An 18,746-nucleotide genomic window follows, 5' to 3' on the forward strand; every position below is an offset into this window, starting at 1 on the left:
GACATTACAAACAAATGAGTTTTACAGGTGGCATGTCAGTGACTCTGTGAAATAACGCTTTACATGACCTGCAAAGGAGACTTGGTAACACAGCTGTGAAACACGGTTGCCCTGGGATAATTCACAAAACACTCACATTTCACTGAGATCCCGAAAGAGCTGTCAGATACCATTCTGCATGTACAGTACTGAGAAGATTAGCTTTAGGAAGGATGTTGAAAGCAAAGTCATTTCTCTGAATGATGTTAAAAATGACACTGACATGCCAAGTGTGATCTGACATCTTGTTTCCACTGTCAGCACTACAGGGGGGAAACTGCTTGCAGGGTTAAAAGAAGAAAAGCAGGAGGCAAGCAGTGTCTTGGACATAAGAGCAGACCCCAGGAAATGAGCAAGCAGGTCTTACCAAGAAGCAGGCCATGCTACTTGTTCTGTGTAATGAAGCTGACTGATGGGTTGTGACAAGAGTTCCTCTCAGTATGGGGTCCAAAATACATGACTTTAGATCATTTACGCACCCAACATGCTTAACTTAATACCTCTGTTTTCCAAGATGATAGCATTGGCAAGAAAATGGAAATTATTATTTTCTGCATGAGGTTATAAACTTAACCCTAACAATATTGTCAGAACTACACAGAAACGTATCACTTGGAAATACTGAATGTTGCAAATGTTAGGGGTTTAAGCAACCTGTGTCTCTACAGCTCTACTGCAACTATAAGTCCCAGTATGCTTTGCAAGTCTCTGGCTGGCCACATGTTTCCTGTTACTCTAACGTATACTGGAAAGAACAAGAACCTTGCAAAAGCAATACAACTGTAACCATTTTAAAACATACAATAGCACTAATACAGATATATGAATGCTGCTAAATTGCTTACATTTATATAATCTATACATACAAACTCAAGGCAAACCACCACTGAGGATGTACCATCTACTCTGAATGAATCCCTGAGTTGTGAGCATAGAGCCAGTTTGAATTTACCATAATAGCAGTAATAGAGTTATCACGGCGCTAAACTGGGGAAATTGAATCCCCCCCCCCCCCCAAACAAGTCTCAGTCACATTTTATAAATGTACAAACCAAAAAACTTTAGAAGTTGGGTGTCACACACAAGATCTCCTGGATTACAATCACTCTGTCCAGTTGTACTCACCTAAAGGGTATACCAAACTCTTATCAAAGAGCAAGTTCATTTAAAATTAGCATTAAATATACATATCTAATTGTTATGGCCAGCACAATTAGTGAAGTACTCTCTCTGCCTCTCTCAGTAGACTTGCCAGTTTCATAAAAGAGCAAGTGAGTTCATCAGTCAGTTACACACACATCAGTCAGCAAGTTACACACATCCAGGGCCGCCATCAGAAATTGTGGGGCCCAGTACAAATGAAGCAGGCAGGCAGGCAGGCAGGCAGGCAGGCAGGGCGCCCCCGCCCCCCCCCGATGACCCTCTCCCCCCATGAACCAGGGCAGTCTCTCCGACTGGGCACGATGGGCAGGTAAAAAAAAAAAAAAAAACGAAAAAAAACCCCCAAAGACAAAACTTATCTTTTGTGGTCATGATCCGGCTATACACACACACATATATATATATATATATTATATATATATATATATACACACACACACATATATAATATTGTTAAGATGGCCCTGCGATTAACCCTCCCCTCCCCAATGACTCCAGTAGCATTCAAAATGTTTTTTAATTAGTAGTTGAAAAGAAAGGAGAATAAGAAAAAAAAAGTGATAATAACATATCGATCACGACTGACAGCTCCCTGGCTGTCACAGGAAGATCACATGATCGCAGGGGAATGATTTCTCCACCCCTGCGATCGCATTCTGCATTCTTCCTTACAGGGGGCCCGCTGTCCTCCAGTTTCGGTGTCTCCACTGCTATCTTCAGCCTGGCTGTCACCGTGACAGTCAGTCTGAAGAAAGCTGCGGAGACGCAGGGACTGGAGGACAGCGGGTCCCCTGGTAAGTTTGTGCCGCTGGGCCCCCTGGTGAGCCACGGGCCCGGTACAAGGGTACCCCCTGTGCCCCCCTGATGGCGGCCCTGCACACATCAGTCAGTTACACACATCTGTGGGCAGCACGGCAGCTTAGTGGTTAGCACTTCTGCCTCAGAGCACTGGGGTCACAAGTTCAATTCCCGACCATGGCCTTATCTGTGTGGAGTCTGTATGTTCTCCCTGTGTTTGTGTGGTTTTCCTCCAGGTGCTCAGGTTTCCTTCCACACTCCAAAAACATACTAGTAGGTTAATTGGCTGCTATTAAATTGGCCTTAGTCTCTCTTGGTCTATGTATGTTAGGGGATTTAGACTGTAAGCTCCAATGGGACAGTGACTGATGTGAGTGAGTTCTCTGTACAGCGCTGCGGAATGAGTGGCGCTATATAAATAAATAGATGATGAAGACTATGAAGTGAGTGGAACAATGGTTAGTATTGCTGCTTCACAGCACTGGGGACATGGGTTCCTACTTGAGAAAAATAATAAATAAATCTGGCACATTGCATGTTATTCCTCATTAGAAGAAACCTTAAAGCAGGAGAAAGTGCGGCTTCTTGTACCTGTCCTTTCTGGTCACACATCTCTGACATTTTTAAATGTAATGAGTAATGTCAGTCCAGGAGACTTCGCGTTTTATTCATAATGAAATTGGTTTAAAAACTCAAATGACTCATTAATGCTACCAGTCTGTCCTGGATTTGACAGCATTACAATTTGCAGGGCAAAGACACAAATATTTTTACTCATGTGCTGGTATTTTCTTACATGAATGTGATCAAGTAAACATATTCTTTTAAATAAGAAAGGTTTTTGCCCATTGAAAATATCTCCTAAAAGTGATATGACAAATTATTTTTCAATTAAAAAAAAGTTATTTGGAACCGCAAGTTATAGAAAAAATGAAGATATATGTCTACAACAAACTAGAGAGACTTTGATCAGAAACCCAATTTTATAGAACATATAATTCCCAGAGAAATGGATCTGCTGTGTGCCAGGACAAATGTCAGTATATAGCACAGACATCACCAGCTAATCACAATAGACAAAACGACTACCAAAGTCAGCTGCTGCTCTCTCAGGAAGAAACAAAACCAGCAATACAAAACTCAGAAAGCTATTTTAATAATATATTGTTAAATGACTTAACACTTTCACTGCCTATAGAACATGGTGGGAAGTTTATGGCATGCGTTATACAAATGTAACAAACACCTAGATAACAAAGATGTAATGCTGAGAAAGTCACACTATCAATACACTACAAGATAGCAATGATGGGAGGAACGAGAAAAACCTGCACTCCATAATGATTGTACCTGCTGCCTTAATGGGATAACCCAGGTGGAGAGGTGGGTCCCTTATCCACAGAATATAGAAACACAGGTAAAAGGTTGTCCCTGGCACAATGTGGTAGGATGCAAAGTACAAGCAATAAAATGCTCTTTTAATATTCACACTACTTAAGAGCATTGGGATCACTAAGAGACATGGATAACAACATGAGATGACAAAAACAAAAAACAAACTTTAGAAGCAGTCAAAAATATGACCATATATAAATAATCCATATGAAAGAAATATGGTGGCAATACAACACTAAACTCTCTTTATTGTGGGTATACACGAAGAAAACATGAAAATAAGAAGTTTACGTCCCAGAGAGCAGGGACATCTCACATTCTATTTCTGTTATTTCACATTCCATATACCTCTTATTGCACAGAATAAACACAGGATATAGGCACCATTATGGTAGTCCTTTACACAGACTACTTTGCCAAGCCGAACACTTTCACAAACATGTTTAGCCATTTTGCCTTGTGAAATTTCTCTCTATTTGCATTGAGATCAAATAATCTTGTGTAGGAATGAAAGAAATGTCACCAAGGGAGTTTAATCCGTTCACAAGGTGTTTTGATCACGCAGTCCAAATTCTGCAGATGAAAACATGGAACTGGGAGTTCACAGCTTACCTTTTTTTTTTTAATCCCTTTTCCAACTTTTAGATTCAAATCAGAAAACTTTAGGCCATATATAAGGAGTCATTTACAGTACTTCCACTGAGATTTGTCTCTTTGTTCATATAGAGTTTGCCTGGGTTTCCTCCTACACTCAAAAACATACTAGTAGCTTAAGTGGCTGCTATTAAATTGGTGTGTGTGTGTCTGTGTGTGAGAATTTAGACTGTAAGCTCCAATGGGGCAGGGACTGAGGTGAGTGAGTTCTCTGTACAGCGCTGCAGAATTAGAAGCGCTATATAAATAGATGATGATGATGATATAGACCATGTTTTAAGTAAATGGAAACTGAATGTCAGCTTGTAAACCCATTAGTCTATGTGGAAATGGTCATTATGGTTTATGTCTGGAATAGAAAATAGTCATCTTTTTTTTTCATTTGCCAGCCACCCCACCCAAACTTTTCTCATATATACAGATACAAACAGCAAACTGAGTTTATCTTAAACAATGAAATAAAATATATAGCAATCTGCTAAAATGTCACATAATAAAAGAGGGAATTTAGTGTTTAAAACAAAACACTGCAGTACCACTGTTCCTGACACGTACTGTTTTATCTACAGTAAGAGCACTAAATTTGAAAATATCATATTTAAAATAAATATTCCGGACACATAAATTTCACTAGGATTTGACTAGCAAAGAAGGTAAATATTTATTTATCAAGTCCAAATAAACAAATGACCTCAATCCCTTTTGAAGTGAGGTTAGCATTAACCAAAAAGATTCACCTACTAATATTCTAACATTATTCAAGGAGTAGAAAATACACACTAATGTAACATCTGCTACAAGAAACTTCTATTTTCACCTTAATATATTATATATTATTACATACTGCATTTCTCAAAAAAGTTCAAGGCCATCAAGATGGTTAAGACTTTATTATGATGTTGTAGCTATTTGCTGCATGTAATGGACCTAGGATTAAACTAACCCATTAGCCTAAGTTGTTTTACGGATACAACAGAAAGGTCGGTACTTTTCTCATAAAGACAATAGAAAGACATATAAAATTAAGAGCTGGCTCCAATATCACAGGCATTTTTAAAAGCATCCTGTCTAGAATTGTGCGCTTCATTTATTTTTAAACTATGAAATAAAATCGGACGATAAAACCTATGACAAAGGAAGGCAGAGAAATTTTTAATGATACACTAAAATGAACCAACAATTTCATGAGTTTATGAACTACAATATCATCATAAATATAATTTGTTGTGTCAGTAGCATCACAGAAAGGTAAGCTTCTCTGGCCTGCAGTGCCATGCAGGCATTGTTAGGCATACAGCTAAGATGACTTTACTTCTACAATAAATAAAAACGTTCAAATGGCCTTTACTACACAGTTTAGGCAGCAGAAATAAATCACAGTATACCGTAAGACTGGGGAAATATGCTTTATGACCCAGGAACTCAATTCATATCAATTCATCCCATGTGATGTGTAAATATTGTGTTTTATATTTATGGAAAGAAATAAAACCTATGGATACAGTAACTTCTTAAAGGTTCTAAATATACAGAACTGGCACAAATTGTGGAATCTCTCCTCTACAATTACTATTCACAATGTTCTATGCAAGTTTCAATAACTTGCATGCAATTGTAATTGCATGAAAAACACAAGAGCGTGTGTAAGTGTACGTGAGAATAAGAGAAAGTGTGTGTGGATTTTCTTGTGGTGCTTTTAAAATCCAGTATGCATTTTTCCAGCGTGCACATGCAGTTTTCTGTTTAGTTTATAAAAACATACACACAACAAAATACAGTATTTGGAAATGGTCATTAAGCAGTGTAATTTTGTTGATTTGAGAAGTATCTTAAACATAATTAAAAAAACAAGAAAAAAAAATCTTTCCCCTTTGCTGGAATTAAACTTTTAAGCTCCATTAAATGTTTTGTGTCTTATAGTGCACTTGTCACCCCGTGAAACATCACAATGAGGTGTATAAAACTTGAAATAAGGATTGGGACAGATTTATTTTTAAAGCACTAGAACACATACTGTAAATATTTCTTATCTCATCAAATGACTAATATTACACAAACTGCTTTTTATTTTACAGTACAATAATGTTAATTAAAATTAGTTAATATTAATTTGTGGACCACTTTAATAGATCTTAATCACTCATTTCCCCAATTCTAAAGAAACTATCTCTCGATCCATCCTCTCTCTCCAACTACCACCCTATTTCTCTCCTCTTTGCCTCCAAACTACTTAAACGATTAGTGTACAAACACCTGTCCCACTTTCTCTCCTCTTACTCAATTCTTGACTCTCTGCAATCAGGCTTCCATCCCAAACATTCCACTGAAACTGCTCTCACAAAAGTGATCCATGATCTACTTACTGCAAAGTCTAATGGTCATTACTCCTTACTCATTCTTCTGGACCTCTCTGCTGCTTCTGATACTGGTAATTACCCTCATCCCACAAGGCTCTGTACTTGGCCCTTTACTTTTATTATTAACACTATTACACCCTCACAGCTGTCCCAACCTCCACTCTAAGCCAGACTCGCTCCTCGTTTCAGCTGTGTTCTCTTACAATTAGAATGTAAGCTCCGTAATGAGAAGAATGCTCCATACCCTTTATTTTCATGTCTGCAATTCATTTTGTCTACCTTGTATGTCCTTGTTTGATGTATGTCCTTGTTATCCCTACTATACTGCGCTGCAGTGCTCCGTGGCGCCTTACAAATTTACGATAATAATAATAATAATCTTTAAATAAATTATTAATACTTATTAAGGAACATAAGCTTTATAATACTAACAAATTATTACATATAGTTACTGTTAACTATGCTTCATTGACCTGCTTTGTGGCTAAGAATCCCTTCTAGCAAAGTCAGGACAGAAAAGCACAACTCTGGAAGGTGTTCCTTTATGTTCCCTATAGCTTTCACCAAGCTATAATATCTAGGAAGAGCAAATGAAATATACAAATATAATAAAACAACACAGAAATGGTAACTAGGCTGCCATGGAGGAGATCAAAGAAACATAATTAACAGTAATAACTCATTCGTTTCCTCTTCCTCCTCCATGGCATAATATATAAGCAGGTATTACATATTACACTCAATTATAGTTCAAACACTTCTAACATTTTACATTGACATCCGTTTCAAACCTGGCACAAGGGGAATAGAAAAATAAAAAAGGGGAGGGTTGGGGAAAAGCAAACATGAGGGGGGATACAGCAGATTAGTCTAATACAGTCTAATATTCAGTCTACAGCCTGGAGTCATAGTAGTTGTAAATGAAGCCAAATACATAGCATATATAATACATGAGGGTAATATAACATAGCAAAACGACATAACAGTATATGGTATTACAGGACAATATAGTAAACAAATAATACAAAACTCAACACAGCTAATAATGACCATAGTGGGCAATGGGGTGCAAATGGTATATTTAGCGCATTATGTCATTCAACTGCGAGAGGAAACCCACTTGAAGACGGGGTGGAACATACAAAGTTCATGCATAACACGTAGTGCAAGACACAGCATGCTAACTGCTGTAAGTGATAGTTATTCTCACATCCAAGCAGTGTAAGTGGTCTTAATCCAAACATGGTGCAAACTGTAAACACAGCATGTGATATTGAAACGATATGCTGCAGCCAGGTTACATCAATTGCGTGTGTTGTCTATGTAACCCACTGTGCTGTCCACATGGACTTCTAATCACTATGAGCAGCCATAAATAAAATGCATGGTATGTTACCATGCGCCGCAGTCTAAAAGCTGTGTTTAAAAAATCAACAAATTTGCTCCTGGGCAAACTATGTTGCAATACAAGGTGTACAAAAGCATCCCCTTTCCTGCAGGGCAACATGGTTTTGCAAGGTGGAAATTTGGTAATTTGTTGCTCGGCTCCTAAATCTAAATGAGGTTGTAACTAACTAAAAGTTTATCCTAAACAAAAAAAAAAAAACAGCAGTACAAACAAAATGCAATAATGTACCCAGGTCTGCTCACTTTTTAAAGGGGCTGCCACAGCCTTCCATGAAAAAGCTCCATAAGGAAAACTAAACAAACATACACATTTTATTCAGATGCAGATACCTTTTATCAAAATGCCTAAACTCTACATAGCTGCTTTAACAAAACATTAGGGCAATTAGACTCAAATAAACTGACATAGGTCAATAATAAAACACAGAATGAATCGGCCAAGTATATTTTTGGATCAACTGTTCCTTTATTCAGGGTCTATTGGAACATCTGACTCCCTGGGGCACTGCTAGAGCTGTGTGCTGGTTGTAACATGCTGTCAGATTTTAGACACAAAAGGACAGTCAATTTACAAAATCGGATCTTGACTGATCAGATGTTGCACCTTTTATGACAGCCTGTCTTAGACTAATTTATTGCATATTACTTTTATTTTTAGGGAGGAGGAAAGATTTTAAGGTGCTGTCATCAGGAATGATCATCCCTATCTTAACATTTTTAGAAGCTGTCACCCTTTATCAGACACAAGTTGCCCAAAAATGTCAGATTAGATGCAACACTAATATGGAAATCTGTAAAAATCCCTGCCCATGACAAGTTTTTCAGATGGTGCAAATAAACAGTATCTTGTCAAACAAATCATATACAAAAACTCAATATACTAGGTCATTTTATTATAATAGATCTAAGAAATTATTTTAAAAAACATATCCTTTTACTTAATGAATGAATGGGACATTGCAGCTTTGATGCTAACAGATTCCTATAATTGATAGGACTAATGCCTAAAATGGATCTATAGTAGACTTGTAACAAAAGATTCACTGTGGCTAGGTTTATTGTGTTTCAGTGTTTTGGTTATTAAGGACAGCATAACAAATAGTTGCTATTTACACCCCTACCCTAAAAAACTGTGATTAACTATAAACACTGTAACCTGGGAAGCGCACACTACATAACAAAGCCATGTGACTGGGAAGACTAATGACAGACTGAACACAAAACTAATATTTACATTACCGATACACAATAACAAAGGCACTTTTAGGTCTTGTAACAAAATGTTCTTTTTTTCTATTGCTGCTAATTACTGACTGATACTAATAAGATGTGGCTGGTGTTTATACAGGCATTTTCCCATTGCAGAACATTGAGTGTTCAGAGCCTGTTAGCCTAACTGCCAGTCTTAACAATTGTCCAGTCTAGAACACTAACCCTGATGCCATGATGTAGACATCTGTAATGCTCTATAAAACATATGTGCCAACATTACTATCCTCCAGAGCCAAGTGCTTATGCGACTTGAAAAGAAAAACTGTGCAGCTGTAAAAGCTAAACGTTTTTACTATGCATTTGCGTACTGCCACTCATAACATTATAGTCACGTGCAATTGCGAAAGAAGTTTCACCAAACCAATTAATTTTAAAATATTGCTTCCAGTGACTTAGATTTACCATGCGGTGAGAAAGTAAACAACAATTAAGTTATACAATGAATTAACATATTTGATTCAATAATACTCCAGTACATCATGATACACTTTGATCATCTGCCCGCTTCCTAACGTTATTAGTATGCTGTGCAAATGAGCGAATGATTAAATCCAGCAGCAAGCTATCCTATAATAAAAAGCATGACTACTCCTTAGTTGCTTTAAAATGCATCTATTTATTTTTCTTGCACTCAAAACCAGCTAGACATAATGACCATATATATTAAGATATGTGGGTTTTATGTTAGGATGGCGAGCTGACTTTAAGTTATAAAAGAAAAGAATGTATTATCAAAGTGCTTTTATTGTTGGACTACCACCTAATAGGACAATCCGACTAAACAAAAAAACACTTACATTGCATTTATCAGTTCATAAGTGATGCAGTTAATGGCTCTCTCTCCACTTGGTCAACAAGGACTAGTGCAATGTGGATTGTCTACAGCCCCTTTCCACACCATGACTGGCCAATTAACAGCTGGCAATCAGCCTATAAAGAAGTAACAAATACAATTTGAACGGTCATGGTCTGCAGTTGCTTATGACAACCACAAGCAACATAAAAAGTGTAAAGCCAGCCATTACAATACTCGATTATTACCTTTAACTAATGTGTAGGCAAGTCAATTTTACTTTTGTACACTATTCCTGATAGGTAGTTATTAGCTTATTACTTTACACTCTGGAAGTACAACATGACTCACAGAACTATTCATTGTTATTGCTTGAAATCAACATTAGTACCCATCATAGCTCACCACATGCCCTCTAGTGTACTAATACAGTATGAACAGCTACTGTTTTTAGGGAAACAAGAAGAAAAACATTTTAATATGAATTGCCCTCTGCTATTCTACAGGCAACATAGGTTTTTAAAACTACATAAGGAACATTTTAAATGCATTCAAGAATCTATTAAAGGACAACTAAACTGAAAATATTCATATATAAGCATAAACGTAAAATCTGTACTACCTCAACTTTCCACAAATGATAAACATGATGGATAATTTTTAACCCAGCAAAACACACAAAACGAAGACATATCCCCAACACAGTGGCAAAACCACCATTGCTGGGCAGGAGGTTAGGGGGACCCTCCTGAGGTTCCCGCTCTGCGCCTCTGAAAATTTGAGCATATCAACTCAGTTACTGCCCCATTAAACACATTCTGTGACATCACTGGCCATTTCTGCTTGTGTGTGATTCTACCAATCTGTACAATGCATTTCTGTTACTTAAGAAGCTGAAAGTTAAATCACTAAAACATGAAGGGCCTGAGTCATTAAGAAAAGTAAGGCAAAAAAAAAGGTGTAAATATTCTCCGGGACAAACCATATTACAAAGCAAGGGGTGCAAATTAGTTTATTGTTTTGCAGATAAGTTTAATATTGGCTTTTTTACATCTAACATACAAATACTTGATAGCTTTATTTTTACACTGAAATTTAAAGTTAATCTAGGACATGCCCTATCCTAGCTATAAATCTGTCCCCATATTTTAAATTTACCTCCCCCTCCAATGCACAATGCAACATGGTTTTGTCCAAAGTTACTCCTTTTTTATGCTTTGCTCTTCTTAATGACTCAAGTCCGAAGTGTCCATACTAAAATCACTAGTGATGCAAGATAGAGAAACCTTGTAAAAAATAATGTAGCTACAAAAGAAAGAATTTTCATTACAACACTGGACACTTGTATCTCTCTGCAAGTTAACTGTATTAAATTATATACAGATAGCAATAGTGTTTTTAGGAGTTCAGGGGTTAAAGTAAACCAGAAACAAACTCATCAAGGACTTCAGTGAAACTTTGAAATGAGTGACCTGTTTCAGCAGCCCTCCACAACTTAGAGTGAGATGGTGACTGTCACATTGTTCAAAATCAGGAGAAATTAAATTTAATTTCACCTTTCCATCTCAACCTCTGACCATGCTCTGACTCCATCTGATCAAAATAGAAGCTTAATCATTTCGCTCTCTCTCTTGCTCTCTTTCCCTCTCTGTGCTGACCTCAAAAGCACAAGCAGCATGCTTCAGCTAAATTGTCCACTGAAAATGTGTTGTTCAGATCAATATGAAAATTCACAGCACAGAACATACAGTAAGAAATGGGTCACCAGCATGACACTTGCAAAGATCTAGCTAAACCTAGGTTTTAATCCATCAGATTCTATATTAGAACACACTGCACACAGTTCAAATGTGTAGGCATTTCCATGACCAGATATATCAAAAATGATTACATTCCTTACAGTATGTGGCCTGCTCACTTATTATTAATAAATAAAAATATATATGTTATCATTTAAGAGAGAATTACCTTTCCTAAGAATGCTCCATCAAAAATGATTTCAGCTTACCTTAGCAAAGGGTGGAAAATGATGGTGATGTTCCTGGCTCCTGGTTTGCAGACAAACCTTGCTCCTCCTCCAATGAAATTTTCATCATGACCACCTATTTAATGTAAGAACATTTTCATTGATTTAAAAGAATTTAAAAATGCATATAAAGTTTACAGGTTGTCCCCTTATTTACCTGCTCGAGTAAAAAGTCTGTATTCAAAATAGCCAGCCAAACTATACTACATTATTTTTTACAGCATGCAATGGTGGAATGCCAGGGAAAGTATTACTTATCATTTTTAAAATTTAAAAGTCACACTACAATCTAGAGAATGAGTAGGTCATCCTATCCCCCAGGTATTAATTATTTGCAAAATACCTAGCAGCATACTGTATTCAGACACTAGACGGATTCACTTGATTGGATAGGTGATACCATCTGCAGATCCGTACTGTCCAGACAGCAGTGAAAGTAAAGTCAAGTGAAATCAGCTAGAAATACAGAACCCAAAAACTTCAAACTGCTCTTAGGAATTCAGAAAACAATTTCCATCATTTTAGAATGGCGGGTGTCACATCTGTGAAAAAAATTGATGTCCTAACAATGTAATGGTGACAGTCTTACTGTGCAGTGGTGTACCACCAGCCTCTTCAGCCTTGCTGTGGAGTGGTGTACCACCAGCCTCTTCAGCCTTGCTGTGGGTGGTGTAACACCAGCCTCTTCAGCCTTGCTGTGGAGTGGTGTACCACCAGCCTCTTCAGCCTTGCTGTGGAGTGGTGTACCACCAGCCTCTTCAGCCTTGCTGTGCAGTGGTGTACCACCAGCCTCTTCAGCCTTGCTGTGGAGTGGTGTACCACCAGCCTCTTCAGCCTTGCTGTGCAGTGGTGTACCACCAGCCTCTTCAGCCTTGCTGTGGGTGGTGTAACACCAGCCTCTTCAGCCTTGCTGTGCAGTGGTGTACCACCAGCCTCTTCAGCCTTGCTGTGCAGTGGTGTACCACCAGCCTCTTCAGCCTTGCTGTGGAGTGATGTACCACCAGCCTCTTCAGCCTTGCTGTGGAGTGGTGTACCACCAGCCTCTTCAGCCTTGCTGTGCAGGGGTGTACCACCAGCCTCTTCAGCCTTGCTGTGGAGTGGTGTACCACCAGCCTCTTCAGCCTTGCTGTGGAGTGATGTACCACCAGCCTCTTCAGCCTTACTGTGCAGTGGTGTACCACCAGCCTCTTCAGCCTTGCTGTGCAGTGGTGTACCACCAGCCTCTTCAGCCTTGCTGTGCAGTGGTGTACCACCAGCCTCTTCAGCCTTGCTGTGGAGTGGTGTACCACCAGCCTCTTCAGCCTTGCTGTGGAGTGGTGTACCACCAGCCTCTTCAGCCTTGCTGTGCAGTGGTGTACCACCAGCCTCTTCAGCCTTGCTGTGGAGTGATGTACCACCAGCCTCTTCAGCCTTACTGTGCAGTGGTGTACCACCAGCCTCTTCAGCCTTGCTGTGCAGTGGTGTACCACCAGCCTCTTCAGCCTTGCTGTGCAGTGGTGTACCACCAACCTCTTCAGCCTTGCTGTGGAGTGGTGTACCACCAGCCTCTTCAGCCTTGCTGTGGAGTGGTGTACCACCAGCCTCTTCAGCCTTGCTGTGGAGTGGTGTACCACCAGCCTCTTCAGCCTTGCTGTGGAGTGGTGTACCACCAGCCTCTTCAGCCTTGCTGTGCAGTGGTGTACCACCAGCCTCTTCAGCCTTGCTGTGCAGTGGTGTACCACCAGCCTCTTCAGCCTTGCTGTGGAGTGGTGTACCACCAGCCTCTTCAGCCTTGCTGTGGAGTGGTGTACCACCAGCCTCTTCAGCCTTGCTGTGGAGTGGTGTACCACCAGCTTCTTCAGCCTTGCTGTGGAGTGGTGTACCACCAGCCTCTTCAGCCTTGCTGTGGAGTGGTGTACCACCAGCTTCTTCAGCCTTGCTGTGGAGTGGTGTACCACCAACCTCTTATTCAATTAAAATGTTTCCCACAGGACAGGATGCTTCTTCTTCACATCAAATAGAACTAGAAGTGAAAATGTAGATTGTCTAATACAACCAACATCTCGTCTTTTGTGTGCTTGGTTATCTCTACAGCATGCAATTCTAACGGGGTCTGAAATGTTTAGTGGTCATCAATAGACTTTATACTGTATACTTGCCTTCAACAGACAATACACTAAGTGGACTGCATGACCTGCAAACTGAGAAAAGGGCACAACATTTAAGAGATGCTACATCAAGCAATTTGTACAAGGGGGGGATACATCATAAAGATTGAGGTTTTCATTATGGATGGAAGAGTGAAAGTCCTAGGAGTTCAGAGATCTGGAGTCACTTTGCTGTGGGGTGTGAAGTGTGTCCATTTAGTGGGTCATAAATCCAGGTGTTAGGTTGAGTCATTGAGTCAATGACTGCAATGTTCTTATCAGCTTGAATTCACAGATTTTTCTCTCCCTGTCATTTTTTTAAAAAAAACTTTCAGTATTAAGACTTTTAAATCTGTCATACAGAAAATTGATCACCTGTCTCAAGATTTTATATCACCTCGATCTCCTCCAACTTTTAAATGACAGGAAATGACCTAGTCAAACATACTGTGTTGTCAAGTAGGAAGACTAGGAGGTAGAATGTAACATTGCCTCCCACTGTCAGTGGGAGACCACTGCTGCTGTGTAGGCCACTTGTGAGTTCTGAATAAGAAGCAAAATGGTCAACAACTAATCGATACAATGCACAAGATTCACCACCTAAACTCAGCTCTACACAGCAGTCAACAACAAAGCTATGCACTGCATACTGAGCATATGGTGAAAACAGAAGAAAAAAATGAGGCTTATAAAATGTCGTTGTTCAATTTTAGTATTATATTAGAGTTCCATTGTGGTCTCAATTTCTCTGATTGCTTTGTTCCTGTCCACAACACTAGATTCCCCATATATTTATTGCTGGAACTGTAATGTATATATTAAGTTATTACAGCTAAGTTAATACTCAATAAAAACAATGTCCTAACAATGTAATGAAAACAGATTACAATGGGAATTGTAGTGCAATAGTAGTAGTGTTAATGGAAATGATTTGTAAGTATGGATAATTTTGTTAAGCGGATCTCTGGTTAGTGTGGATTCCATCGCGTGTCATGTGATGCGGCCGCCGGTGGAAAAAAATAAATAAAAAAATATGTGTGTGTGTGTGTGTGTGTGTGTGTGTGTGTGTGTGTGTGTGTGTGTGTGTGTGTGTGTGTGTGTGTGTGATTCCATCTCCAATGGCAATTTTTAAAAAGAAAAAATCATATTTCTCCAACCCATCATTCAGTTCCACTTGGCATAGACATTAAATCATAAATATTTTTTATTCAATGCATATTTTCAACTTGCACAAGATGGTCAAAGTTTGATGTTATACGATTTTCCACCATATCAGACGTAGCGACTTTGCCAATACACAATTTATATTAAATAATATGCATTATAAATATTTCTAATAGTGCTGTATACTTGCAGGAACAAATAGAAATGAACATTAATAACCTAATGCACTGCAGTCATGTCAATGAGTGAAAATATGGGAAATATTCAGTATCCACAATGTTTTTAAACCTCCAAACATGGAGCTTTTCGCCCACTTCCGAGACTTTTGGCCTAGAATCGATCAAGAGTCATTCAGCACAGCAATTGAAGATGAAAAACATCAGCTGTGGTTGCTCACTGGAAAGATTACATCATTAAGTTTGCAGTTGCTCATTTGGAGAAATTACAACAGAGAGATGATTACCGTGAGCTATTGGAACTCCCCATAATTTTCTTAGGAGGCAATCCTCCATGTGAAGTACATTTCATATTTCCTGGAGCTATCCATCGGGCAGGCTGGATGGCTGGGCCAATTACCTTATCTAGATGTGGCTGTTCCGCAAACAGTACAATCCACAGCAGCCAGGGTTCAGCGAATCACGGAATACTCGTGGGAAATTGTACTGTGACAAAGTTTGGCATCATCTTCAGGAGGTTTGTCTGTTCATTACTGCCGTTTATGTTAGACACGGATTCCAGTGCTCATCACCAACTGCAGCTCCAAGGAATGACCTTGCCTTGTTACATGCACTGCCTGTGTATCCAAACAAAGAAGCTGCAATGGTAGCCAAAAAGGCATTTAACAACCATCAATGGTATCTTTCAGGAATACTGGTCGGTTTCAGTTTCTTTGATGATGAAGTGTAAACAGGAAAAAAAACAACTTAAGGCTGCTGCTATCGAACACTCAGATGGATCTGACAATCCTCTGAAATGTATTCCACCAGTTCTTCAGCCAGCAACAAAGGGTTTACATAACTTCGTCACAAGATCAACGCTGAGTTTGTTCAAAATTCTTGGTCTGTCTGAGGAATTCTTGGAGTATGACCCAGCGGAATGGCAAAACCTTGAATCATACCAAAACAGTCAGAAAACTGCAGACTCAATGAAAGCAGTAAATGATCTTGCTGAGAGAGGTGTGGTGCTAATCCAAGAATTCAATGCTTCGATAACACAAAACAAGGAACAGAAGCAGTTCCATTTGCAGGTCGTGGAGGAGCATTGCAGTAAGTTCTGCACGCCAACAAAACTGCTGCCATCAAGAGTTCATTATCAAAGTGACTAACGTAAACTTGGTGATTGTTTAAAATATTTGATGAAAATAACAGTAATATTTAATAACTATGAAACAAATTACCGTTCTGCATTATCGCAATGTAATCGTCATATTATAAACTTTGGTTGAGTTGTGCAAGTTCTAAATATAATACAATATCAAAATGAAAATTACTGTCTAATACTATTGACTAATGCTTTTTCACATAATGGCACATTTTGGTGGGTTAGTGGTTGTCATGTTCAAACAAAGATTTTTTGGAATCACCCTAATAATAATAAATATATATATATATATATATATATATATATATATATATATATATATGTACACATATACACACACACATATACTTACGCAGTGGTCGAAGTGGGCTGGTATATATAGAGGTTTAATACTGGGTTTGTTTCAGTACAAGACAAAGATTTAGATGGACTCACTCTGTTTCTAAATATTAAGCTTTGAAAAGAAGTGTTTTACTAAACTGGGTCAATAGTTTCAAGCAAACACCCCACATTCCTTGATGTATGTTCTTTGTTTCATACTATACTAGAGTTTTAAAATGCCTGTGCTAACTTCTCTAAAATCAACACTGTCAAACACATTTATCTAATCCCAAGTGAAGCGAGAGGAGATAAGTCATGAGGCGCAATTTCCAGAATTGATTATATATACGACAAACAGAAAAAATGACTCCAGCCCAAATATTAGTATATTGACTGCTTGTCGGCTGGAACCCATTGCCCTTAAGTAATTATTGCTGCTGAATCTCACACAGTTATTAGGTATCTTCAGACTTCGCGCGCATTTCAACAGGATAATTTAAATGCAAATGAGGAGTGAAAGGCTCAAACAAAATCTCTACTTTGCTCCCAAGGTGAAGGCAATTTTCAATTTCACTTCCTGCATCAAGGAAAATTAATATTTTGGAAAGACAGATATTTGAAGTGTTGTGTAAAGCAAACATTTAAAATAAGAACATGTTTTTATTGCATTGCACATACATGCAATTATTTTCATGCTAAATAGCTTTATTATTGTAAGCATTTCTCTTCTGTTGATCAGATAGCAAAAAAAAAAAAAAAAGTTACAAAGTGCAAGTTTTTCAATTTCAAACTACAACATTTAGCCCTTTCCAGTTTAGGGCTGAATATAAATCAACCCAAATAGCATGAAAAACAAATAGTCCCTTCATGCACAAACAGCGACAAAATTGTGGCACACCTGAGCCCTCACAATTTTATTAGCATGTTGAAAAATTAAAGGGAGATATGTTTGATTAGCTGCAAATTAGTCACATTTTAAAATGAAAATACAATGAAAAACAAATATGTCCAATTTCTCTTCCGTGGCACCATGAAATGCTACTCAAAATGTTGTACTATCAAAAGAAGTGACCTATTCATTGGCAGCATATAAATTCAAATTAGGACTCTGCTTAAGCGTACTAAATACTAAGCATGGACATGTGTTTTAGTGCAGTGTGTATGTGGTAGTGTATGTATATTTATAAAGATGTATGCTATTAATGCAATGTATTTTATTGCAGTGTTTGACTGTTATATAGTGGGCATGTGAGTCCACAATGAATGAATGTATCTATGTATCTTTCCCTGACAGAGATTGTCTTCCAATAGGCTTTAACAATACTCTGTTGGGTTTAAATAAATGAAAAGGAGCATATCAGCAATTATGGTACATTTGTCAAATAGCAATACACATTTAGATGTAAGATTGGGACAAGCCATTTCAATATATACTTAGAATGCTCAGTAAACCATGTCAAGAGTGCCAAATGCTACCTACATATCTCTTGCATATAATGTACCTAAGCACTAGTTTACATATCTAAGTCTCAATCAGTTCACCCTGCAAACATTTGAGTGTGTGTGTAAACAGAGCATGAAATAGCAATCAGCAGTGTTCTCCCCAGACCATTTTGCCAGCTGGGTGGCATTAACAAGTAGCCTGGTGGGGGCAGTTGTAATACTTTGCAATAATAATGAAAAATGTAGCAGGTAATTGCCTACACCTACAAGGACTGGTCAGACTGGTAAACTCGATCCATCCTTTCACTCCAACTACCACCCTATTTCTCTCCTCCTCTTTGCCTCCAAACTACTTAAACGATTAGTGTACAAACGCCTGTCCCACTTTCTCTCCTCTTACTCAATTCTCAAATCTCTGCAATCAGGCTTCCATCCCCAAAATTGCACTGAAACTGCTCTCACAACAGTGC

General features: G+C 38.4%; 1 protein-coding gene across 1 annotated transcript in view; it reads right to left on the reverse strand.

Annotated features, from left to right (window-relative positions):
- The window catches only part of EXOC4 (exocyst complex component 4), a 356,359-nt gene that overhangs the window by 203,979 nt on the left and 133,634 nt on the right, over positions 1–18,746 (reverse strand). Inside the window, exon 10 of the mRNA XM_075208546.1 lies at positions 11,885–11,978. Coding sequence (XP_075064647.1) covers positions 11,885–11,978 — 94 coding nt within the window. The remainder of the gene's footprint in view (positions 1–11,884; positions 11,979–18,746) is intronic.

Source organism: Mixophyes fleayi, chromosome 4, assembly GCF_038048845.1.
Source record: "Mixophyes fleayi isolate aMixFle1 chromosome 4, aMixFle1.hap1, whole genome shotgun sequence".
In the NCBI taxonomy this organism is placed as follows: domain Eukaryota; kingdom Metazoa; phylum Chordata; class Amphibia; order Anura; family Limnodynastidae; genus Mixophyes; species Mixophyes fleayi.